Raw genomic sequence first — 25,138 nt, 5'->3', positions numbered from 1 at the left:
TAAAAGAAAAGGGGTGATATAAAAAGAATATGCAAAGGGGGAGCAGGAGAAGGGTATAAAAGGAGGAAACCTCAGGAGTTTAGATTGCAAAAGTAAATAAACACAAAGATATTGGTACACTAAAACTGTGCTGTGCCTCAGAGGAGAGGATGGGAAGCTTGAACTTGATCTAAAGACAAGGGGCTGGTGGTGTGACAGGGCAGATCAGGGAGAGGAAGCTAGTAGCTGTGCTCTGGAATTGGCAGGGAGCATGGGATGGCAGAGTCAAAGGAAATCAGGAGAAGCTATTTTCAGTTAGCCTGCCTAGAGGGTATCCACTTCTATACTGCAGGGTAAAGGCAAGACTATGTTCTCTGTAATGTAATAAAGACAGTTCACACAGGCAATGTTCTCTTCAGAATCCATCTGTACTGTATGTACACAATATCCATAACTGTATAGGGGGTGTTAAGGGTGGAGATATGTCAATTACACCTGTCTCTAGGAGTGTGACCCTAGTACCTATGAAAGTGAAGGGCTAGTCAGATGAGTGCAGATAAGCACTATGCAAGTTTCTCCTGATCTGGAATTTCACAACGGCTGAAGTCCTGGCCTCCCTCCATACAGTTCTGCCAGTGCAGATCAGGTGTGACCTGAAGTTCCACTATTCTAGTCTAGGCCATTCTTGAGAAGTTGTGCCAGAGTGGGTCAGTGTTTGGGAGAACAATCTTATTTTCACTCAGGGCCGCCCAGAGGGAGGGGGCAAGTGGGGCAATTTGCTCCAGGCCCTGCAGAGGCGCCCACGAGAGTTTTTCAGGGCCCCTGGAGCGGGGTCCTTCACTCGCTCCAGGGGCCCCGGAAAACTCTCACAGGGCCCAGGCCCCCAGAGCTTCTTCCGCTCTGGGTCTTCGGCGGCGGGGGGTCCTTCCTCTCCGGCACCCGCCACTGAACTGCCCCAGAGACCCACAGCGGGGGGGAGGGGGGGGTCGGTCCTTCCGCTCCGGGATCTGCTGCCAAAGTGCCGGATCTTTAGTGGCAATTCGGCGGTGGGGGGTAGACCCCAGACCCCCTGAATCCTCTGGGCAGCCCTGTTTTCACTTGCGATCAAAGATTAGATTTGAAGCCAGGCTCCAAGTGAAAGACTAGCCCGTTGAACTACAACTAGGCAGCATTTTTATTGAGTATGTCTAGTAAAAACATGAGACTGAATCTAGGTTTAACAGGTCATCAGAACCCAGCAACAATGCAATATATTCATGGTGAAGAGTACACACACACACATATGTATATACACATAAGCACACACACCGGGGTATCAGAAAAAGAGAACTTTTGACATTTCATTGCACTTAATTTTTCTCATCATGATGCTGAGAGCATCTAACGCTAACTGTCACACTTTTAAATTAGAATGTAAAAGCTTGTAAAAACCTAGGGCATTTATAGAACTATATTAAATGTATAATTGACTTGAAACAACAGAATGTGTTGTGCAAATTATCAAACTAACTACTTCATGCACAGAGCTCCAAACCAAAAGATCTTGAAGTCAGCTGGCCAGATATTAGAACACGCCTAGAGGGCTTTGGGTATGCCCTATAACTTAAAATGTATTTAACAGGTAAATATGTAACAGGAAGTTTTTTAGCAAGGGAAAGTAACTATGATAATGAGGTAAACATATGGCAGAGAATACAATAATCATGTGCTCTGCACATGAAATGGCAGCTTTGGACAATTGGTCCTTGAATGCTGGAGAAAGCACTGTATCCTGGCCACATGCTGGTACAAACAGCGAGAACAAGTGTGTGGATACTGTAACTTACTCCAGAGGCAAAGACTCATCTCAACAGCTGGGTGGCTGAATGGGTGGGTATGAAATCACTCTTCTACACCAAGGTCTGATTTTAAAGCCACCGGCATAAGTATGAGTGAATTTTCAGCTTTATTAAGAGCTGGGGGGTGGGTGGGGTGGGGAAGAGGACACGGCTAATTAGGAAGGGAACACTTCAGAGGTCCAGGGGAAACATATTCGACATAATACAGCTCATAGATGGAAGAGGTCTATGACACAGCATTTGTCTGTGCTTTGCTAGCTCCATCTGCAGGTATTTTCTCCTTAATTATGATTTTGAAAGAACTGGTAAGAGGACACCGATGTGAGTTACCAGGGAGAAATACTCTCAACTAAACAGTGGCTTGAATAGGGGAATATGAAAGGCATCTGCCCAAACATACAATGCTGAAAAGACAGAAAAGCCTGAACTATTATGACCATCCTAGAAACATGTCCGATGAAAGAGGAAGGTGAAGAGACATGGTCAGGATAAAATCCATATTTTCAAAGAAGAATTTCCTTATGCATAATACAAGCATCACTGTAGCATTTTATAGAGCTATTTTACATAGGAAATGTTGGACTGGCTCAGACCTATGGTTGATTTAATCCAGTATCTTGTCTCTTGACAGTGGCCAGCATCAATGCCCACCACTGTTCTAGAGCAACCCGCGGCCCATCAGGGTAATCTGATAGCGGGCCGCGACGCATTTTGCTGAAGTTGACTGTCTGCAGGCATGGCCCCCCCACAGCTCCTGGTGGCCACGGTTCGCCAGATCCCGGGCCCCAGGTTCCCCACCACTGCTTTAGAAGAAACTGCATAGGTGGCAGACTAGGGTAATCCGCCCCCTTCAAGGTCTCTTCCTTATCTCTCATAATTTGGAATTATTTTAAGCAGCAGGTTTTGCATTATATATAAAATTAGGTATTAGATCTTTCCAATACTCTTTTTCAGCATTCATTTTTATAATAGGGATATTCTTGTTATCTACAGAAAGGTTGAATCCCTCTTTAGTCCTCACTAAATTCTTACCTCCAACAACAGTCTGTGGCAATGAGTTCCACAGTCTAATTAGGCACAGAGAATTATCTATCAATTTTGAATGCATCATTTTTCAAATTCATCAAATGTCTCAATGTTCTTGTGTTTTGACACAAGGAGAACAGAAACTCCTATCTCCTTTTTCTAGAACATTCATTATTTTAGTGGATTTTATCATGTCCCCTCAAATTTGTCTCTTTGAAAGATAAGCAATCCAAATATTTTCAAATTTGTCTTCAATATGAGAGTATTTCCATGCCTCTAATTATTCATTTTTCTCAGTGTTTCCAGTTAATTTCATTCTCTGGTTTTCTTGCACTATTCAGTGCTGAAATGCTTGAGTTCCAAAGGTTGCAAAGGACTTTTTTTTGGTTAAAATACATTTCCTGTGAAATAAAACGTTTTTATAAAAAACTTAAACTTTGGGTCACATTTGCCCTGACAATGCCATTTTAACTATAATTTGGAGGCAAAGAACACTTGTGTTCTCATTTTTATTGGATAAAACCAGCTTGGTCTCACCTCATCAAGCTTATAAACATAAAGCCCTTACAAGTCTAACATTCTCACGCTGAATACAACGACCAGGCCAACTGCAGAAGGAAGAGGTGGAAAAATTTGTATGCAAGGCTCAGGAATCCTTAGAAGTGTTTTAAAAACAAAGAACAAATGCAATGCTTAAGATAACTGTCCGAACTGGTGCTGATGCCATTCAATCTGGAACAACATCCAAGAACCCAACTCTTTCAACCCTCACTCAACTCTGTGCAGGACGCTGTCCAAAGTAACACGGTCCCTTAGGCACCAGGCAGTGGCTCTGAGGTCTGTGAAGCTTAATAGCCATATTTTTCATTCAGATGAGTCTTGCCATCACCGCTTTGACCTGATTGACAAGAGACAAAAATGTATATATATTTGCTCTTCCAAGATCAACTCAGAGCAAAGGATGAAACTCTCTACACAGAGCATACGTTCAAGAGGCAGAAAAAGTATACCAACCCACACAACGGAAATCTTTAGTAAAAGGCTACTACAATACTAGTCTCCTTTTGAGACGTAATTCCTGACAGCTGGGAGTCATATGCTGGGAGTTACAAGACTGCATAATATCTTTCCTGTTTATTTGGTTCCTCCAGTGTCTCCATTATGCCAGTGCAGACAGGAGACAAATCCTCCCATTAGCAGCTGGAGACAGGAAAAGAAAGCTCCCTTCAAAAAAAAGGAAGCTGGCGAGACACACCCAGGTCAGCCTGTCTTCTGGTCAGCTGAGCCAGGAATTTTGCTCTAGTTTTTACTAGTGCTAATGGAGTACAGTCCTTTTGTTCACTTAGCTCTGGGTTAGAGCTCTCCTCAGTGAAGTTCCTTCCCCATTTCCTCCCTCCCTGTGAGGATTAGCAATGTTTTAAACCCCTAATTATCTGTAATTTTGAGAAAGACTATCATGAACCCATATGAAATCTAATCTATGCACTTAGTATGAAAAGCTATATGCATAAGCCATGCTCCTATTAAAAAAGTATAATTGAAAATTCATTGCATCATTAAAAATAACCACAGAAGGTTAAATCAAAACGATCTGAAGGTTAATTAGAAAAAAAAGTTAATCTTTACCTTTCACCCTCCACACAAATTGGATTTGTGCCCCTATTAAAAGTCATTCCATATCTCTGCCACAATAAATTAATAAGACTTGTCTCACTAAAACATGTGATACGAATTGTAGGAAGATTTGTGTTTCAAAGTTCGGGCCAAAGAGTCTTCAAGAAGTTTTAGAGGACCAATCCCATAGGTTGCTGAATGTCCCAATGACTTCAGTGAAAGTTGAGGCTGCTCAAAACCTCACAGGCTTTGATCTCCCTCTCAAATAATAAAACCACCACCATACTTGGTGTAATGAAGCCGATAGAGAACTGTAGGAACTAATAGCAGCACATAACAGCGTGAAAAAGTACATGTTTGTGTTACACCCATCCCTAATACCATGCATGTGTGAAATATCCATACTGGTTGATTTTTCTTTTGGCCACACTTCAGCGACCACAGGACTATTTTGCAAATGGATTCCTGATTTACTGGCATAAGAAGTTAGAGGAAATTGCTTGGTACCTGCAGGAGGCATCCACACACAGTAGTCTGGGTCGTCTTCTGGGTATTGCGAGGAAGAAAGTGCTTGCTGGAGCTGCAAAAAATAAAAATTTGAGCAGATATTTGTAAAGATCTAGCATTCCTAGCATAAAGTTCCCAGGTGTTTCAAGCAGTCAGTTTTAAGCTCATGGAAGTGGTGTGGAATTAAAAAAAGCTACTGAGAGGTGGGAGCAGTTTCCCTACTGTGAAGAGTCAATGAAGAAATACAACCGGAGTGCAGGGGCGGGTAACGGAGCAGGTCTCAGAGCACAGATCGAAGGAGGACGACACCCTCTGATACAGCCATGAAATCTCCAATGAAGTCAGTAGGAGATGAGTGTACGAATGAGGCAGAACTGTTTGTTCCACTTAACAGCATTATAGATAATACAAAACACAGGACTGTGTCCAGGGTGTGTGCAAATAAAGGTTACAATCAGAATGTTCATTTTTGTATTTGCTGATTCCTGAGGGTTTAAATTCATAAGCTTAATGTTACATTGATGCCAATTTTACAATGAATGCCCCTGTTTAAAGGCAAAAGATGAAGGTGAGACTTAAGTGACTTAGGAGCACAATTCACATTGGAAAAAAAAAAATTATATTAAGGCCAACAGTTTCAAACTTGAATGCCTGAAGTTATGCTGTTAAATAAGAGTGGCCTGGTTTTCCAAGGAGATATAGGGTTCCAGCTCCCATTAATGTCAGTGGAATTTGTGACTGCTAAGTGCTCCTCAAAAAGTAGGCTATTTTCATCAAGGTCTAAATATGGAGATAGCAAGTTAAGGTCAGGTTGAAAATTTAGGGCTGAAACAGTAATCTTTTAACTGCTTTCATCTTTTACTTCCACAATTATGTAGTCAAAATCTAAAAACTCCACAGTGAAATACTGATAACAGTTAAAAAAACCACCTAAATTTACGTCTTTAAATCACTGTTTGAGGACTTCAGTAACTCAACCAGAGGTTAGGGGTCTATTACAGAAGTGAGTGGGTGAGAGTCTATGGCTTGCAGTGTGCCGGAGGTCAGACTAGATGATCATGATGGTCCCTTCTTAAAGTCTGGTCTTAAAGTCTATGAGTCTATTTTATTTACTAAGCATTCAATTTATATACTGGTTATAACATAAAACCTTAATACAGATCTACCAGCATGATCAAAGCAATTTTTCAGTCCCTCAAATCTGTTTAATCTTCTAAAATTAACCTGGATTAGAGACCTCTGGAGGATCTAGCCTCCTGGAAAGTGTCAGCATGTAAAATTCAGCTATTTTTATTCTTGTGCACAAAAAAGTCAAAATCTTCTCAGAAGCAGAAAAGACTTTTTCCAGTTTTGCATGACTAAAAAGTGTATAAAAAGATTTTTTCCTCCAACTTTTAAAAAAATGCTACCTTTGGACTGAAACCCAATATGGAAAATATCAACCAAAAGGAGATTTTTTTTTTTTTTTAAAAGATAGCATGTGCAAAAAGTGATTTGTAATGAGAACGTGAAGATAATCTAAGGTATTTAATATTATAGCATTCTCATAATATTAGACTGCTTGAAGTGAATTAGTGCTGGTTAGAGGTGCTGGGTTTGACAGCCCTGGAGACTGATACTTTCTACTTATCCACAGAAGGGGTACAGCACAGACTGTAGCAGTGCAAATTTACTGACACGTCCCTCACTAATATGCTTCAACCTAGCTACGGAGGGGCAACCTCCAAAGAATGTTCCCATTCAGTCTTTGGCCTCTTTGCTGGGATTGCTAACAATGGAATCAACTAATGCCACTGGAAGTATTTTTTTGGATTAGCAGATCCTGCTAGTGGCTAATGGGCATTATGTCTCTCTGCTACCTGACGCAGCATATTTGCATAGCATTCCATCAGTTACAAAATCTACAACCAGAATGTGTTGCGTAGAAATTGCCACACTGGATAAACTTGTAGTCCATCTAGTCCAGTACCCTGTCTCCAACAATGGTCAGTACCAGATGGTTTAGAGAAACGTACAAGACCCCATGGAAAAGGTTCTTTCTAAGCTCAGGCAGAAGTGATTATCTTTATGCCCCAAAACATGGAGGGTTTATATCCCTTACAGATTTTTATCCTAGAAACAACTCTATCCTCCTTGTGAATGCCCTGAAGGCCACTTACACCTGGGCTCCCAGTTACATAAAATTACACAACACTAACAATGGCCCCTTTCCACAACTCCCCAAAAGGATGAAGCTATATTAAAGGTAAGACATGTGGATGACAGAGGTGGTCCCCAAGTTTTCCAGACTAAGACCTTTGCTGTGTAAGCCAGTGCGTGCAACATCCCACGCTAATCAACAAGAAAGCTCTGCAGTCACAGGTCTGGGCCTTGAAGCATGCCAGTTTTTATGGTAAGTAGGAGCACATACAAGAGAATGAGAGATCACATCACTGTGATCCAGCACAAAGTGTTATCAATACAGTTGGAGAGGAAGCTTTGATGAATAGACTGGTCGTCTAGTTTGACTGTAGCTTTTACGAATCTCTGTCATTCCTGAAATGCTAGCTCATAGCTTCTCAGCAGGCACACTCCTTGGTGACTTGCAATAGCTCTCTATGCCAGCTGCAGCAGCAGTGCATTAGAACAGTGGTCTCCAAATTTTTTTGATCGTGCACCCCTATCAGTAAAAAATTTTGAGCACGCACCCCCTGCAGGGCCGCAGGGCTGGCTCTACCATTTTTGCCGCCCCCTGCCAAAAAAAAAAAAAGGAGCTCAGATTCCTGCCCAAACACTCTTCCCCCCACCCCTCCTGCTGCGCACCCCGAAGGATGCTCTTGAGCACCCCACTTTGGAGACCACTGCATTAGAAGACTAGTCTCACACACCATGGAAGACATTACGGTCACAAAGCCGTACTCCAACCAAGTCACCAGCTCATTTCACTCAGAAGGAGTCCTTTAAATTAGATTATTAAGACTTCTTGGGGCAGGGACTGTATTCCTATGCATGAGAGAGCTTCAGGTGTCATTACTTACCCTGCTTGGGCCATTCACTTTCGACTTTTTCTTGGGGCTCTCTTCAAATGTCTTGCATGCTCTCTCTGACGCTGGGAAGAAACAAGATCTGTTTTATAGCACACTGTATTGCTCCTACATCACGAACCAGCAGCTCTATCAGCAATAAGTTTACAAAAGGCCTACTTAAAAACAGACCTGTCAAAGGAAATGATTCATTAACCTCATTGTATCAAAATTCACTTCTTTTATCTGTTGAACAGGATCCTGTGGTTATTAATGTATTGAGATTAAATACATTTAAGTGACAACTGTAGTTTAACATATTCAATCCTCTAGCTGGCACTCCATATATCCACACTTGCAAGGGGTTAGGATCTAATAGGTCTTTTCCATCTGCAGTTACTATAATGATAAATTCTAGTAGTCAAGCAATCTTCTCCCTGCAGATTACAAGAGGATTTAATACTGAAGCTGGAGCATGGAAGTCTTGGACTTCGGCCATCAAGAGTCTATGCATTGGGCCATGAAGACCGAAAGCTACTTTAGGAAATACATGGAACCAACATACAAAAATGTCACTTTACTGAGTACAGGAGTATCAGTTAGTGAAAGAGAACAGTGAGGGAGCATGTGAGGTGAATAGCCTTGACTCTCCTGTCATTTAACCTGAGTGACTCAAGATCTCAATCTCATGAGACATTGAAATTCACCCCTATGAGACAATAAGAGGATAGTCTCCCTGAGGAATCTTAGGCTGCCAGATACTATCAGGTGGGAGAGCAGAGCAAAAGCATTCACACAGATCTCTTCCAAATGTTTTGCATACCAAGTCAGGCCTTGATCTTGACGATCAGATGGATTTTTGTAAAACACATGGTGACATTTGAGCAGCTCAGAGTGCATGCTACTGCCAGCCCTATGTTACTTGAGATTTGTATTGATACAAAGCTTCACAAGCACTTCCCCTCTGACCAACTCTTAAGACAGGACAAGATAAGGAGGAGGAAAAGGGTGCATCATTTTTTACACTTGGTTCTTCCTCACAAGATCCTGCTGTCACTCTACTACATCAAAATAATTTTGTATTTATACAGTGTCTTTCATCCAAGGACCTCAAAGTGAGGTTTGGAGGGGCGAGGAGAACTGAAACACAGAGGTGAAGTGACTTGCCCAGAACTCACATATTTAGGCTGTGGTACAGTTGAGAATAACCCTTACAGCCCTTGGATTCCTAGTTCCCTAATTCAGAAACTAGACAACGCTGTTTCCTTTTGCTAATTTGCATAGGAAATAGCTCCTTTGCATATATTAAGTCCATAATCTCCTGCACAATTGCTGAGCTCCACATTGCATTGCTCACCTTGAGACTTCTCTTGTGATAGGTCGACCTGATATTCATTCTCTGGTGTCTTTAACTGCTTGCTGATAGGCTGAGACTGAAAACCAATCCCTGTAAAAAAAAGCCAACAGAATATACTTATCAGGCATCCCAAGAAGTAGAGCACTAGTATCACTGAAACACAATACACTAGAGTAAACTTAGCTGCATTCATTTCAGCACTGACATTCAAATAAAGGGACGATTCTCCATAAACACCCAAAGAGATTAAACATAGACAGACTATTTCAATGCAACATTGGGAAAGGAGTATAAATTAACCCATAGAGCCAGTTTAAATTAACAACAACTTGGCCATATTGCACATGATACTATACATTAAGGCAAGGAGGCAGAGTTGCAGATATGAGGGAACAAAATAATTTACTGCAATGTCATGGCTGAGTTTTCACATGCACAGAGTTGGTGAATGCAAAAGGCTTTGAATTTGGATGTAAGCTCCATAGAGACAGTCAAGATCTTGCCATTATGACTTTTTAAAATATTTTACCTCCTCAGTTTATAAACCTTCAAAGGTGGTATTCCTCTGAAATCTGTATCCTTTTTAATTATGTTCCCTTACAACAATGCTATGTTCTAGTTTGTTACGGTAAGACACTCAAGTGCTGCACACCCTGGTTTATCAACAAGATTTCTTTTGTCTCTTTTTTAACCCCCAAACTATGGGAAATTTGCTGTTGTGCAGAGCTTTAATACAAAATCAGGTGAAACTCAGTTGTGTCTTGGATCTGTTTGTGCCCCGAATGCTGAACTCATAGGCACAAAACTGTGAAAAGGAAATCTGCAAAGTGTCACATGAACATCTGTGAAGCAAATCTCCATAGCTTTGTGCAACTCTGAAAAATCCAGTAGTTTACAGTCACATAACCTAATGCAGGGAAAAAGGAAAAAAGAGGTCACTGTTTACCATGGGTAGATTCCAGATTCTTACCAGGAGAACTGGCAGGAAGACTAGTCTCTTGTTCTACTTCTTCTCCTGCCATTTTCATCTCTGTTTTTTGTGTCCCAGTATTTGCTGCTTTGATTTCCTGCTCCTCATCTTCATCCTCATCTTCCTCCTCCACTTCAGGCCCATCATCTCTCATTTTTAACAAGCTTTCAGGGATATCTGGACGCCTGACAGGCAACTTCTGTAACGTAAAAGCAAACTGATGTAGCAGTGCTTAGGTAATCTGGTGATGAGTGCTATTAAAAACCCTAAGATATATAGACAGGTTGATGCAGAATGGCCACAGGCAGACAAGACAGGACAAAGCACCACGCATGTTCCACTCATAGGAAGAACTAGGAAAGTACCACCAAACAGACGACGAGCTATTTTGTCCTAAGGAAAGGTATCAGCGCAGGTGAAAATGAACAGTGAAAAGAGACAGTCATTGTCCCCAAGAGAGCAGGTCATAGTTTTTTGATAATCATATTGGGAATTAAACCAATAAAGCATTTGAATTTAACTAACAGGCCAAGAAGAATAGAAAAGAAAGTGAAAGGGAAGTCAACGATCTAAGGAAAGAAAAGAAAAGCAAAGAATACCTTAAAACTGCTCTCTTCATCATACTTACCCCTAGGCTTCCAGTTTTCAGTTTGAATTTTCTTCCGCCCTTCATTGCACCAAAGAGAGGCAACGTTAGCTTTTTAGGCTTGCTCTCTAGTTCCAGACCATGACTCCCAGTCCTAACAAAAATTAGATACAAAGAAAAGCGATTAGCACATGCAAAGCCTACAGTAAAAACCTAAGCATCAACCTCTTCTATTTAAGAACAGAAACATTTGTGGAACAAAGGTGATGCTATGGAACAAGAACTCAAACCTTGTTGTCTGATCCTTCTGCATGAAAGGTTATTAAGAAACACCACTGTGCGCTTGCGCGTGCACACGCACACACACACAAAGCAGGTGTTGATCTTACTGCTTTAACTCCATTGTTGCTGCATCCCTCTGCAGCATTCCTCTAATAATGGCAATGGATCAATGGCACACTGACACACCAAAGTGACATCTCAGACATAGCATAAGTGGTGGTACCCACTGTATATTTTGCTCTTTATACATTTTGGTAGCATTCCACTCACCAGGACAATTTCATATGGATAATATACAGTGATTATTGATGTAGACTCACTGGGGCTTCAGCTCCGGCAGTTCCGCAGGTTTAACAATTTTGATTAACCCTTTCAGTCTCTGCTGTTCTTTCCTCAATTCAAAAGACCGCAAATGAAGCTTCTTCCTCATTACGCCGTCTAAGGAGCAGCCTGATTTTATTTCAGTCATGAACTCATCTAAGGAATCCTGAGAAGCCGGCTGGGGTTGGGCTGGGCAAGATGATTGCAAAATGCACATGGCAGAAGGAGGGAAAAAGGTAAAAAGATGAGTCTCATACCTACCAAATTTAACCTTAAAAGATTGCAAAGTGTGTGATGGGGCTGTATAAGTACCCAAGACAGATAGCAGCCAATAGACCACCCTCTGTGAAAAACCCTCACTATTCAGCTAAATAATGGCCAAATTTGTCCCTAGGGATGAATTCAATGGAGTTCCCTAAAGGATTAATTTGATTCAATACATTTTAGACTGTGTAAACCCATTTCTGAATTTGTGAATGTTAACTCAAGTAATCACTCCTTTGAAGTCTAAGTATTTCCTATTTTACCTAAAAATTACTTCATCTGTGCCTCCTGTTTAGACAACCTTACATACTGTTACTTTCCCAATATTTTCTAATTGGGAAGGCTGATTTATATTTGGGAAAATAAAGGTATGGGTTTTTTTCCTTGGATTTTGACAATGCTACAGAATTTGCATCCTCTGAGTTATGTCAGAGGCAGATAATGAAGAGAACTTACTGTGTGTTGTCAGAACTTCTGCCCCCTTTTTCCCCCTCCCCACTATTATACATTATGCTAAAATTCATGCAAATTTAAATCTTTGTAAATGTATGATTAAGTGTGCATGTAGATATATACATGTCTGTAAACAATTATGTAATTTGCAAATTTTTAAATCCCAACCCTAATTATAAGACAGCCCTAAGTATTTTAAATTCCAGCCCTAATTAACTCAGCCTTAATTATAAACCAGAATTGGTTGAGTGTAATTAAAGATGATTTCTTTTTTTGCCTTTGTTTAATTTTTTTGTGATGAGTATATTTTTGAAAGTGATTGTAAGGAACTATTAAGCGTTTCTTCTAGTTATGCAAACATTTATAAAAGGCCTCCATTTATAAACTGGATATTTCTGATACAGAACAAAATATAGTTTCATGTTTAACACACACACAAAAGCTGTAGCGGCATGTAACAGTAATTACTAAAAGATCCCTTAGTTAATAGCATACCAAGTAATAATAATTTCTTGCATCCTATGTGCCCTAATGTACCTTGGGAAGAGGATATATCAGCCTTAATAAAATTGTATTGTAAGTAGTCCAGCCAAAGGAGCTCTCATTAAGTCTAGTATCAGAGGGGTAGCCGTGTTAGTCTGGATCTGTAAAAGCAGCAGAGAATCCTGTGGCACCTTTTAGACTAACAGAGGTTTTGGAGCATGAGCTTTTGTGGGTGAACACCCACTTCGTCAGATGCATCTGATGAAGTGGGTATTCACTCACGAAAGCTCATGCTCCAAAACCTCTGTTAGTCTAAAAGGTGCCACAGGATTCTCTGCTGCTCTCATTAAATCTATTTCTCTCATATATAATTAAAAACTTTACACTGAGTGTGAATCAGGACAAAAGCTACCTACAAACTGACTGTTTGAACCTTTTAAAAGATAGAGACACTCCATGTCAATATTCTCCCTTATGATCACGATGCCTGCAAAATAACCTTGAATTTGTGTATATACACACACACACACACACGCAGAGCACTTTTGTTACTAAACTTACACACATTCTGCACTATCTGATGGATTAGTCCATTCCTAGAGAGATGTTTAGCATACCACTAGATTAAAGTTCAGACACTTAAAGTTAGCCAGTGAATAGGCATGCTCCAGACCCAAAAAGATCCCGGACCTGGGAAAAATCTTGAAGAGGTCCATGGGAATTAGGTGTTCAGCACCTCACAGGATTGGGCCTGAAGTTGGGCACAATGGACCAGCCCAGAAAATGGATACATATAACCCTGCCCCAATGCAGAATGGATTAGTTGTCTCTGCCTAAAATGCTGCCACCATTTCAACAGAGGCCTGGTCTACACTACGCATTTAAACTGATATTAACAGCGTTAAACCGATTTAACGCTGTACCCATCCACACTACGAGGCCCTTTATATCGATAGAAAGGGCTCTTTAAATCGGTTTCTGTACTCCTCCCCAACGAGAGGAGTAGCGTAATTGGTATTAACCATATTCGGATTGGTTTATGTGTGGCTGTCAAATCCTATGGTATATGGTTCTCTGGGCGTATCCCACAGTGCACCATTGTGATCCGCTCTGGGCAGCATCTGAACTCGGATGCAGTGGGCCATAAACAGATAAAACCCCGCAAACTTTTTTAATTTCATTTCCTTTTGCCCAGCGTGAGCTCTGATCAGCATGGTGGCAATGGAGTCCCAAATCCAAAAGAGCTCCAGCATGAACCCGTCGGGAGATACTGGATCTGATTGCTGTATGGGAGACAAATCTGTTCTATCAGAGTCCATTACAGAAGGAAATGCCAAAGCGGTGAAAAAAATCTCCAGGCTACACAGTGCTGCAGACAAGCTAACGGAAAGCCAAAGAATCAAATGGACGCTCGTGGAGGGACGGAGGGGGTACCGAGTACTCCAGCTATCCCGCAGTCCCAGCAGTCTCTGAAAAATATTTACATTCTTTGGCTGAGCTCCCAATGCCTGTAGGTCAACACATGTCCGGCGTGGTTCAGGGTACAGCTCACAATTTTACTCCCTCCCCCCCATGTGAAACAAAAGGGAAGAAAATCGTTTCTTGACTTCTTTCAATGTCAACCCCTATGTCTACTGAATGCTTGTGGTAGACGCGATGCTGCGGCAGTGAAGAGCAGTATCCGCTCCTCTCCCTTCCCGGTGGCAGTTGTGCCGGTAGGACTGCTAGCTGTCTTGTCATCAGCCCGTGAGATCTCTGGCTGGCCTCAGGTGAGGCTGGCCGGGGAGCGCTGGGTAAAAGTAGAATGATTCCCTGTCTTCCCAGTAGATGTACAGAACGGCTGTGTAACCGTTCTCTATCATAGCACTGGGGCTGAGCTCATCAGCCCCCTCCCTTTCTGTATAAGAAAAGATTCTGTACTGCCTGACTATCACGGAGCAGCATGCTGGGCTCCTCTCCCCCGCACTGCTTATGTCCTGCCTAGACTGTCATAGCAGTGGGATGCTGGGCTCCTCTCCCCCATACCGCTTAATGTTTGCCTGGACTGTCATAGCAGGGGAGGCTGCCTCCCCCTCATTTTATCTCACTAACAAGTCACTGTTTCTTATTCCTGCATTCTTTATAACTTCATGACAACAAATGCGGGGGGACACTGCCACGGTAGCCCAGGAAGGTTGGGGGAGGAGGGAAGCACAAAGGTGGGTTGTTGCAGGGGGCACTCCCCGTGATTGAATGCAGCTCATCTTTCTGTGGGATCTCTGACTTGCCCCATATTCTAGCAGGACTGACTATTTTTAGAAAACTTATAAGGAGGGATTGACTCAGGAGTCATTCCAGTTTTTCCCTCTGCGCCCCGGCCACCTCAGCCAGGGGCCACCATGATAGCCGCAGACAATACAGACGACAGATAACCGTCATCTTATTGCCAATTTACAATGGAGCAGACGGTACAGAACGACTGATAACCGTCTCTGCTATCATGCAAAAGCAAACGAATGCTGCTGTGTAGCACTGCAGTAACGCCTCTGTTAGCGCAGCATCAGTACACATACGGTGACAGTAAAAAAAAAAAAAAAAGCTGAACGGGTTCCATGGTTGCCTGCTATGGCGTCTGCCAGGGCAATCCAGGGGAAAAGGGCGTGAAATGATTGTCTGCCGTTGCTTTCCTGAGGATAGGAATGACTGACGACATTTACCCAGAACCACCCGCGACAATGATTTTTGCCCCATCAGGCACTGGGATCTCAAACCAGAATTCCAAGGGGTGGGGGAGATTGCGGGAACTATGGGATACCTACTGAATAGCTACCCACAGTGCAATGCTCCGGAAATCAACGCTAGCCTCGGACGATGGACGCACACCACCGAATTAATGTGCTTAGTGTGGCCGCATGCACTCGACTTTATACAATCTGTTTTACAAAACCGGTTTATGTAAAATCGGAATAATCCCATAGTGTAGACGTACCCAGAGACTCAGCAATGTGTAAGAGGATTTGGCAGTTTCAGCATTGGGTGGCAATTACAGAGGGCAGCTGTGTCCCAGGTAAATACAGCTTTGGACAAACCAATCTGTCCTCTGGTTAGCAGATCCACAGTAGGATCTATTACCTCAGCATTAAAAAGGGAATCTCTACCCCACTGCTGCTTAAGGAACTAGATTCCCCAAGCTCAGGCTATTGAATGCAGTTCATGGTCTTTTTCTTAGGATGCAATATCTGCAATAGCACAGAAAATTGCTGGGAAGACTAAAAATTAGTCATCACTAGGAGCAGGATTAATCATGGATATTGTATTTTATGTTATAGGGACAAAAGCTCTAAGGCCACTTACTTCACTATCAGCTGGTCCATGAAGAAGAACATTATGGCTCACAAAAAATAAAACTGAAAATCTCTGTGTATTTGATTTTCATTCAGCGGCATCGAAGTATGAGAGAGTTATCAAGCTTCCCTATTAATAGTTAGTTCAAAATGAGTTTAGGAAGCAATCTATAAACCTCTATTGATGTCTCTCTGACAACCACTTAATCTCGACAAGTGCTGGGTAAGAGGTGCAGTAATTCAGCCTGTCACTCACTCGTCCATCCTTCTGGAGTGCTGCTATTAGAGGCCAGGCATGTAATCACTTAGAGAAAGCCAAAGCTTGATAAGGTTTCACAACCTTACCTGCTGTAAGAGTATTGACAGACTACCAATATAACGATAAAAAAATCACCTATCATTAACGTACATGCTCTAAGAAGCTGTAGGCTGGCACCTATGGTTAATGTGAGCGACCAATTTAAATTGCAAAGAAAAAAAACAAGCAGCCAATATAAGGATTAAAACAGACTGGCCAGTGATGTAAGATTAGTTATAGGCTATCCTGGCCCAATGTGGAGAAGGCATTGTTAAACTGAGGTACCAAAGTAGCCCCACTATTGTTTCAAAGTAAAATCCGATACCTAGCAGTCTGACAGATCTAGCAATAAATGCTGGCATTCCAAGTTTTCCAGGGCTATAAAGGATTCATATCCCCCTAAGTGAATCATGACACGCCGGAATTAACAGTACTAAATGCTTTCAGGTTCAGACAGATTTTCCAAGCAATGGTCCTGGACAAATGACCAGAAACAAAACTGTTGATTCAAACTAGCACTGGTATTGGGTTGGTTTACCTAAATGAAATAGCTGACCATGTCATGCAGACATAAAAGTACAGCTACCATAAGCTGAACTATATAACCACCTGGAAGACACTACAATTCTCAGAGAAATCTTACTCACACAGGGATGGCCCCAACCTTTGTTTATGCAAACTATTTCTGGTAGAAAATGTATAAACACACACCTAAGTACATTTCCCCCAGATATCACCTGGCCACAAAACACAGCCTACAAGTACATCTTTGTCTCAACTTTTTCTGGTGGACTTTTTATGTGCCCAATATTTGTTTTGTCTAAAAAGAGACAGTCAATTTGAATTTTTTTGAAATTCAGCTTACAATTTAAAGGCTGTACACTGAAGATATTTATTTTTAAATTCCTTTTTGATAAAAAAGGGGGAGGAGAGTTTGCATTTCCTTGCTGCATTATCAGGGTCTTTGACTGGGCCCAAGAGCAATGCCACCAAATGTCCTTGGCAGTACACCTGCCTGCTGCCTCTTCACTTTAAGTTGCTGCTAACAATGAATAGCTGCTTGCAGAGCCTGTGGAACAGTATAATCTTCTCCCTCCCAGCTACAACATCTCATGAGAGTGATGCAACTGACTATTAGAAAGCAGTGTAACTGACTACTCAACAAGTGCTGTCAACTGCACAAAGTAAATCAGAAAAAAAAAACCAAAAATATGCTTTCCCCTTTGATCTTTCATTCTAGTAACTATAGCAGTTACTATAACAAAAGGAGGTATAAAATTTGCAGATGGAAGTAGGATTTTTTAGCGACAGCATCCTTTTAACTACCTCTATGAAATGCAAGAGCACATTATTGGCAGACAAATTTAACGTATTTACATACACCTTTATTCAGGGGTCATTCCACAAGGATCCCTGTAGACAGAACTTTTTGTTTCCAAATACATTTGCAGGGGATGAGAGGATTGGTGAAAGTTCTCTAGGATCCTCTAACCTATTCCCCACAGAGTCTCAAAAGCTTTACCTGATAGTGCTCCTCTCTTCGAGGAAGGTTAGATCTGACTCAAGTTATGGAATATGACCATCTCACCTGACAGTAGCTTTCCCCTACACACAGCCCAGAAGAAGCTCCCCATCCACTCCAGAAGAGCAAGTCTGGAACCCAAACTCTGACCTCACGTGGCAGCAAGCTGCAAATTCACTAGACAGACACAGGGTCCTAAACTTCAAGTATTTTCACTGTGTGCTTTTCAGTTTTTCTTTCCTTTAAACTTTTACATCTGTAGTGACAAAGATGACCTGAATAGAGATCATCTGCAATTGCAGAAGCCTTTGGTCTTTTGTTTCCTGCAAAAGGATTTGCAGGTTGTGGAAGAATTATCTTCAAATAGGGTTGGCCTCACAAACATGGTTAACACCGATGAGCACTAGTTTACCTGACTGAAGAGCTTTAGAGAGCTCTGTGCGGGAGAGGGCAGAGTTTGTATACGTGTCTTAACATATAGTTGTTAAATGAAAATGGAGGAGTGGAGTCTAGAAGCAGGCAAACTTGCAGGTCATTTTGCTGGCTATTGTTTCACACCAGTCCCAAAGAGAGTACCTAATCCAGTACACAGGGTCCGGCAGTAATGAGTATCTTAACAGTACATAACCTCTAAGGTAAGGGGTGGAGGGTGTACTAGCTGGATGAGTTTAACAAGGGATAGTTGGTGCCTTACCTTTCCCTGAAACCTTCAGCTTCTCTGTTATCTCAGAAAGTTCTTTTTCAGCTGCATTTAACTTTGCAACCTACAAAGAGCCACAAAATTAAAAAACATTTTCATTTTAAAGATGTTTTTAAAATGAGTTATTTTTAAAACCAATATTCTACCACATTATCCTGTCTTTACACTGCTGATCTTTGGCCAGGAGCTTACTGGCTCAAAGGACTGACTCTGCTCCTAAACAGTTTCTCATCTCATTTTCCTCCCAAAGCCTCAAGATGTGCACATGCCTGGGTAACCATGTTATATTATTGTCACCCTTGTCTTTCCTTCTCACCCTCCTTGTCTGAGTATGACCCTAACTTGTCAAATCACGTTCAATCGAGTTTGTATGGTCTTTGAAACAGAGATCAGATCATCCTGTTTTGGGAAGTACCACGTGCATTTTTGACACTTGGAAATTATTTTGTGATGGCCTGAAGCTGTTTCTGTGTCTTTGTTCTGATACTCAATTCACCCACCTCTCTGCCCTGTCCTGTCAAGCAGAAAAAAAACTGCACAGGCAAGCACAATACAGTACATTTCCCTAAACTTCACTACATTCTGGTAACTCATCAGATAAAAATTATTTTCACAGCTCTGATCAATGAAGTTGCAAATTCCTCTTGCCTCCCTTAGTCTGTGTGTGTGAATTTAGGGCTCATGCTGGATGACTGATTGGTCTGGGGACTGAAGTCCTCTATCCACAGAGCAGGCACAGCAGAGCAAACTTCCGCAGTAGTGCCTACCCTATATGCCTCAACTTTAAGCAGGAATGTTCTAGGATGAGAAGGTTTTTTCTCTATGCACAATCAATCCTGCTCCTTTTTGCTGAGGCTGCTAGTAGAAGTTATGTTGTACCAAAAGTGGTGGCAGTTTCTGTGTTCACTCATTTAGACTGGGACCACCAACTATGTGCGCACATGCTACTGAAGCGCTGGTAGCAGCAGCTTTCTGGCACTTCCACCCTGTGCTGGAGTCAAAAGGTTCCATGCATACGCCAACACCAATCTTCAAGCCTTCAAGTCTCTTGTTCTGTGGACGCTGAGCCCTACTGACTCCAAGCTAGGCTGATCAATTGGTAATTACAGGCCTGAGATGGTATCAGAGCACTATCTAATAAGAGCAATTTTAAATTCCTTTGATCTTTCTTTCCAGCAACAGCGTATGCAAGACTGATTATAGCCTGATGCCAGCCATGTCCTGTCTGGCTCTTAACCCGAGGTTCTTCTTACCAGTGAATCAAAAGTTTCTGGCTTCTCTTCTATTTTCCCAGCTTTTTTCATCCTGTTCAGTCGTTTCTTTTCAACAACGCCAGTTCGGTCCAGGAAGGTGTCATCATCACTGTCATAAAAGTCCTCCTCTTCCCAGTTCTTTGTTTTCCTTTTCCGGGATACTGAGAAGGGTGAGGGGGAAAGGTGAGGAGGCAAAAAAGTTAAAACTCTTGAAAAAAAGAGAATGGTTTGAAGATAGCCATTTACATCATTGATTTAAGCCTAGTCTAGTTAGTATCACACAGTTGACCTAATATGTAACACGTACACTGGAGAATGCAAGATTGTTTAAATTAACTCTAGGCTTATGCAGCAGGCTCAAGCTTTCTCAGCAACCAGAAGCCCTCCCTCAGAGAACATCTTCTAAATAGCTACATAAGAATGTGACCAGTTACCAACCTGCCTCTTGCCGCAGCACACCTCTAGCATCCAGTATTCGGCAAGCTTCCAACGCGCACTGTATCATTGCTTCCTTTTTCTTTCCTGAATGAATAGCCTCTGCCACCAGCTGCTTCCCTGATGCATCATCCACAGGCAACCTGTTCAATTCCGAGTTACACAACAGCTCTGAGACACTACTAGGCTCCTATGTTCTTTATGTTGAACATCAGTCTTTCCATTCCAACCTATTCTCTTTTTTGGTAAATATTTTCATATTACATTTTTTTTTTTTTTTTTTTACAACATTAGTCAAACCAGTTAGTTTCCACAAAACATTCAGGCAAATCTTTAACTAGCCTGAGGAACAGGACTTCCTACATCCAATCCCAGGCAATGGCAAAACAGCACTGACAAGCCAAAAGGAACTAATTTAGGCCCAAAAGTACTTTTAAGCTCCTGTATCTTGCGAATTACTAATGATAGAAATTAACGTTATGCCATACAGGAGCAGAGATTCTCAAAATGGTATAAGCCATTTCAAGCAATTCTATTTGGTCATAAGATATCAAACCTTAAAGGTCATGTCATTCCAATTATATCTTGCTTTCCCCTCTGCAACACCAACAAGATGTTAGTGGCCTCTCTGAAGAACTCTTGAAGCTAGAAATCACTGTTTTATACCAACTGAAAGGCAGGAATCAGATTTCAAATAGAAATTCATGCTTTATACTATCTCCATTTGTGAGATACTGCTAGCTAAATACTTAGATATTTCAAATTTCTGTGTTCCTCACAGCAGGGACAATTGAAAGCATTGTCACAATTTGATGTTCCTGGAGGATGTAAAATAGCAAAGCAAGAAAGACTGGGGAAACAGTACACACTAAACTGCGTAGTGATCCATCCATCATCCTTCTATTTCAATTTCAGTGCTTAAGCCTAGTCTCATTTTGGTCTCAGCTGCAGATGTACCAATTGAGCAAATGACTCTCTCTGCTTCTGCTTGTGAAACTGAAAGGAAAGCCTCTAATTTCAGAAAGTCAATGCACAATATACCTACTTAACCCTGCAGAGCCAGGTATTGTGTCCATGATCATCATATTCATACTCTAGTTCTTCTCCTGTACAGGAAATAGAGAAAAAAGTTGATGCAGCTGCCCACATTGTAATAACCAGCAACCACTATTTGTGGTAGGGGATGACAGCGAGGATTAAAAGGAAAATAACCCCTTTTCTGCTTGATACTCCCCTGCTTATACATCAACAGATTGGATTTGCTCTTAGCCACCACATCATCCTGGGCAGTTAGTTATCCACTGTGACCTTAAGTTCTCTTCTGAGCCATGACTTTTCCAAACACAGTCTCCACTTATCCTCCACCCCAACCTAAGAGTGACCTGTTTTGGTTCATCATTTGTGATCTTGCATTTACTTGTATTAAAACATATGCTGTTAAAGTGAGTCAAACTAACAATGAGATCCAGATCTCTCTTTAGAACCAAGCTCCCATTATTTAACACTCCACCAATATTTGAGTCATCTGCAAACTTTACCAGCAATGATTTTAAATCTACATCAACTTGGCACTGCTGCTCTATAATACTTTCCCATAAAACCTCATATCACAATCACCATCCCCTAACCAGATGAGTCTGAACTATGATGCCTCTGGATCCCCTAAAACTTTACTTTTGAGAGTTGGTTGTAGAATGGGTGTCACTTAAGAATGATGCAAGGTGCTTACACAATTCCCAGCCTGGGAACAACAAACGAAGTTTGAGCTCTGAACTAAGGCCTTGAATCCAGAGACATGAGTTTCAATAATAACATAAGAACAGCCATACTGGGTCAGTACAAAGGTCCATCTAGCCCAGTACCCTGTCTTCCAACAGTGGACAATGCCAGGTGCTTCAGAGGAAATGAACAGAACAGGTAACCATCACGTGATCCACCCCTGTTGCCCATTCCCAGCTTCTGGCAAACAGAAGCTAGGAACATCATCCTTGCCCATCCTGGGTTATAGCCATTCATGGACTTATCCTTCATGAACTTATCTAGTTCTTATTAGAACCTTGTTATAGTCTTGGCCTTCACAACATCCTCTGGCAAAGAGTTCCACAGGTTGACTGTGCGTTCTGTGAAGAAATACTTCCTTTTGTTTGTTTTAAATCTGCTGCCTGTTAACTTCATTTGGTGACCCCTAGTTCTTGCGTTATGAGGAGTAAATAACACTTCTTTATTTACTTTCTCCACCCCAGTCATGATTTTAATAGACCTCTATCATATTCCCCCTACACTGTCTCTTTTCCAAGCTGAAATGTCCCAGTCTTATTAATCTCTCCTCATATGTATACAATACACTGAAAGAACAGAAAAGTTCAGTTCCTACATTCCAAGTACATGGCAGAGTGTCACAAGTATGGCATCGCCGCATGCACCACTATGGGGAAATGCTCAGCTGACAGAGGACAGACACAATACACATACCTTCCCTGTCAAAGAAACCCTGAAGTGCCTTCCTAGGGTCCTTCAAATAAAAGGCTTCTTGCTCCTCATGAAACTCGATGGCAATAGGATTTTCTTCAACCTCATCTTCCTCGGCATCTTCCCCTGGAGGAAAACATACACAGAAGTGCAGATGAAATAGGAAAGGAGGTTGGGAAGAGATGCAAGTAAAATTCAGCATTCATCAGTGTGAAAGATATGAGCCACAATTCAGAAAAATCCCTGTATAACAAGTTTTGCTTAACTTATACATTCTTTTGAAAAGTTACCCTCACAGATTCACCTGTCTTTTGCTAGTAAGGTTAAGTATATAATAGTAATTTATCATTTAAAAGACATACTTTAAAGTAAGTATTGGACTTTTAGCTTATTAAAATTATGGTCCACTTTGTCAGCTCTGATAAGCTGACTTGAGGGGTTTGGTTTTCTTGAGAATTAAACCACAAGAATTAGAAAACCCAACCCTAAGGCCAAACAAACACACAGATGCAAAGAAATTCAGTTAGGGCTAACTCCACTGTGTAGGGGGTCTCAAGCAATTGTACACACTACATTTGTTAAAATAATATGCACAACACAGCAAAAGTTAAGGACAGAGCGTCAATTTCAATTCTTACTTTCTTGCCTTTTTGGTTTGAAGTCAGACTCTTAAAATTGCGAGATTTGGGTTTTTTGGGGGGGCGGAGAGGATAGATCTCCCTTTGTCGTTTCCACACACAAACTTACTTACACCAGCAACCTTTTTATAAAAAGAAAATGATCTTTGTCTTCAAAAAAAATCTCTCACTCATCATACACCACAGCAGCTGGAATTCAATGCTTAGTTTTCATCGATCTAGTTTTCACTTAAAAGACTTTAAGCTCTTATTTTAGCAACTTTATTCAGAGGTACAATATCTCTTACCCATTCCCCACGAGCAGCTCATATCGTTACTCTGATTGATCTCATTTCTTCTCTCTTCCTTTTCTTCTTGTTCATCTTCATCGGAGTCCTCACCTAACATTGTCTTCTCTAACTTTGCTTGTTGCTGCTTGTGCAGAGCCTTCAGCTGAGTCACAGTTAGTTCTGACTCAGACTCCTGATCCTCCTCAGGTCCCTGCAGCACAAGACACAGACAATACCTTTAAAGATGCACCTGGAAGAGATATCATTTTGTAAAAGAAAAGCAAATAATTATATGATATCATTCATCTCTCTTTATAGTTTTTTTTTTTAAATAAAAAGTTCAGTTTACCTACTGTATTCCACATCCCTAAATCCCCTGCTACTGGACATAGTAGTTTTCACTTCCTGTCTACCAAAGAGCAACATACAGATGCAGCGTTCAATCCCACACGTGGCTGTATTTTAATGGTAGGACAGATGATCCCTATATATCATTTAATTCACAAGGGTGTGGCTAAGTATGAGTAACTAATGTTTATGAATTGCTTCGAGGGCCTTAAAAGAGCTTGTTATCATAACTTTTAATACAATTTTTCCTGGGCTGTTAGGCATTAGTATTTTAACTCCTAGAAATACGATACTGCTAAACTAGAATTCAAAATGCAAAAATGATTGCTTTTGCTTTTTTTTCCTTTAAAACAAAAAAACACAACCCCCCACAAAAACAGATTTGAATGCTTAAATTTGATTCTTTAATTTAGATTATTTTCATAAACTCTGCATTTGCAAAGTAGCACATGCAAGCTTTTCTGCAAAAATGCAACTTTCCAAGATATGCATCCAATTCTTCTACTGCAAATCATGCTACAAGAACTAAACATACGATGAAGACAAGAAAGGCATTCCTCATGTAATTTACACTACAGGACCATACAGCTAACTTGTCACTTTGGAAAAAACAAATACTACAACAACAACGAAAACGTTCCATCTAGTTTGATGCTGTTTCCCAGCAGTGAGAGGTACATCATGCTTCAAAGGGTGATTTTTTTTCCCAGTAAATAATCAATCAAGCCAATTATAAAGCATTTTTATGGGGGGTGAATCAAATGCCTGCACATTTCCCACAACTCATGAACTTAGTTTCTTAAATTGCTGAATAATTAAGTTAAGCTACATGAAACAATGTCCTTAAAAGGATGCTGTCAATTTGAAAGCTGGTCAATTTCAGAGTTGCTAACTCTTGCAACTTTATCATAGCTTTGTCATCAACAGATACTTAAGGGTTAATGTCTCTTTTACCCGTAAAGGGTTAAGAAGCTCAGTAAACCTGGCTGACACCTGACCAGAGGACCAATGGGGGGACAAGATACTTTCAAATCTTGGTGGAGGGAAGTCTTTTGTTTGTGCTCTTTGTTTTGGGGGTTGTTCGCTCTTGCGACTAAGAGGGACCTGACGTCAATCCAGGCTCTCCAAATCTTTCTGAATCAGTCTCTCATGTTTCAAACTTGTAAATAACAGCCAGGCAAGGCATGTTAGTCTTATTTTT

The 25,138-nt window shown here is 41.2% G+C and overlaps 1 protein-coding gene across 1 annotated transcript in view; it reads right to left on the bottom strand.

The window, feature by feature from the left end:
• Positions 1 to 1,135: 1,135 nt before the first annotated feature.
• The window catches only part of SLC4A1AP (solute carrier family 4 member 1 adaptor protein), a 35,492-nt gene continuing 11,489 nt past the window's right edge, over positions 1,136 to 25,138 (bottom strand). Inside the window, 14 exon segments of the mRNA XM_075064276.1 lie at positions 1,136 to 3,741; positions 4,965 to 5,037; positions 7,652 to 7,695; positions 7,982 to 8,052; positions 9,324 to 9,413; positions 10,294 to 10,492; positions 10,922 to 11,033; positions 11,482 to 11,671; positions 18,520 to 18,589; positions 19,779 to 19,939; positions 20,217 to 20,356; positions 21,259 to 21,319; positions 22,686 to 22,808; positions 23,608 to 23,800. Of these exon segments, the coding sequence (XP_074920377.1) occupies positions 3,712 to 3,741; positions 4,965 to 5,037; positions 7,652 to 7,695; positions 7,982 to 8,052; positions 9,324 to 9,413; positions 10,294 to 10,492; positions 10,922 to 11,033; positions 11,482 to 11,671; positions 18,520 to 18,589; positions 19,779 to 19,939; positions 20,217 to 20,356; positions 21,259 to 21,319; positions 22,686 to 22,808; positions 23,608 to 23,800 (1,557 nt within the window). The 3' untranslated portion in view covers positions 1,136 to 3,711.

The sequence above is a fragment of the Chelonoidis abingdonii genome, chromosome 3 (assembly GCF_003597395.2).
Source record: "Chelonoidis abingdonii isolate Lonesome George chromosome 3, CheloAbing_2.0, whole genome shotgun sequence".
Classification (NCBI taxonomy): Eukaryota; Metazoa; Chordata; order Testudines; family Testudinidae; genus Chelonoidis; species Chelonoidis abingdonii.
Note: the sequence above shows the minus strand (reverse complement) of the source record. Positions and strands in the feature narration are given on the sequence as shown.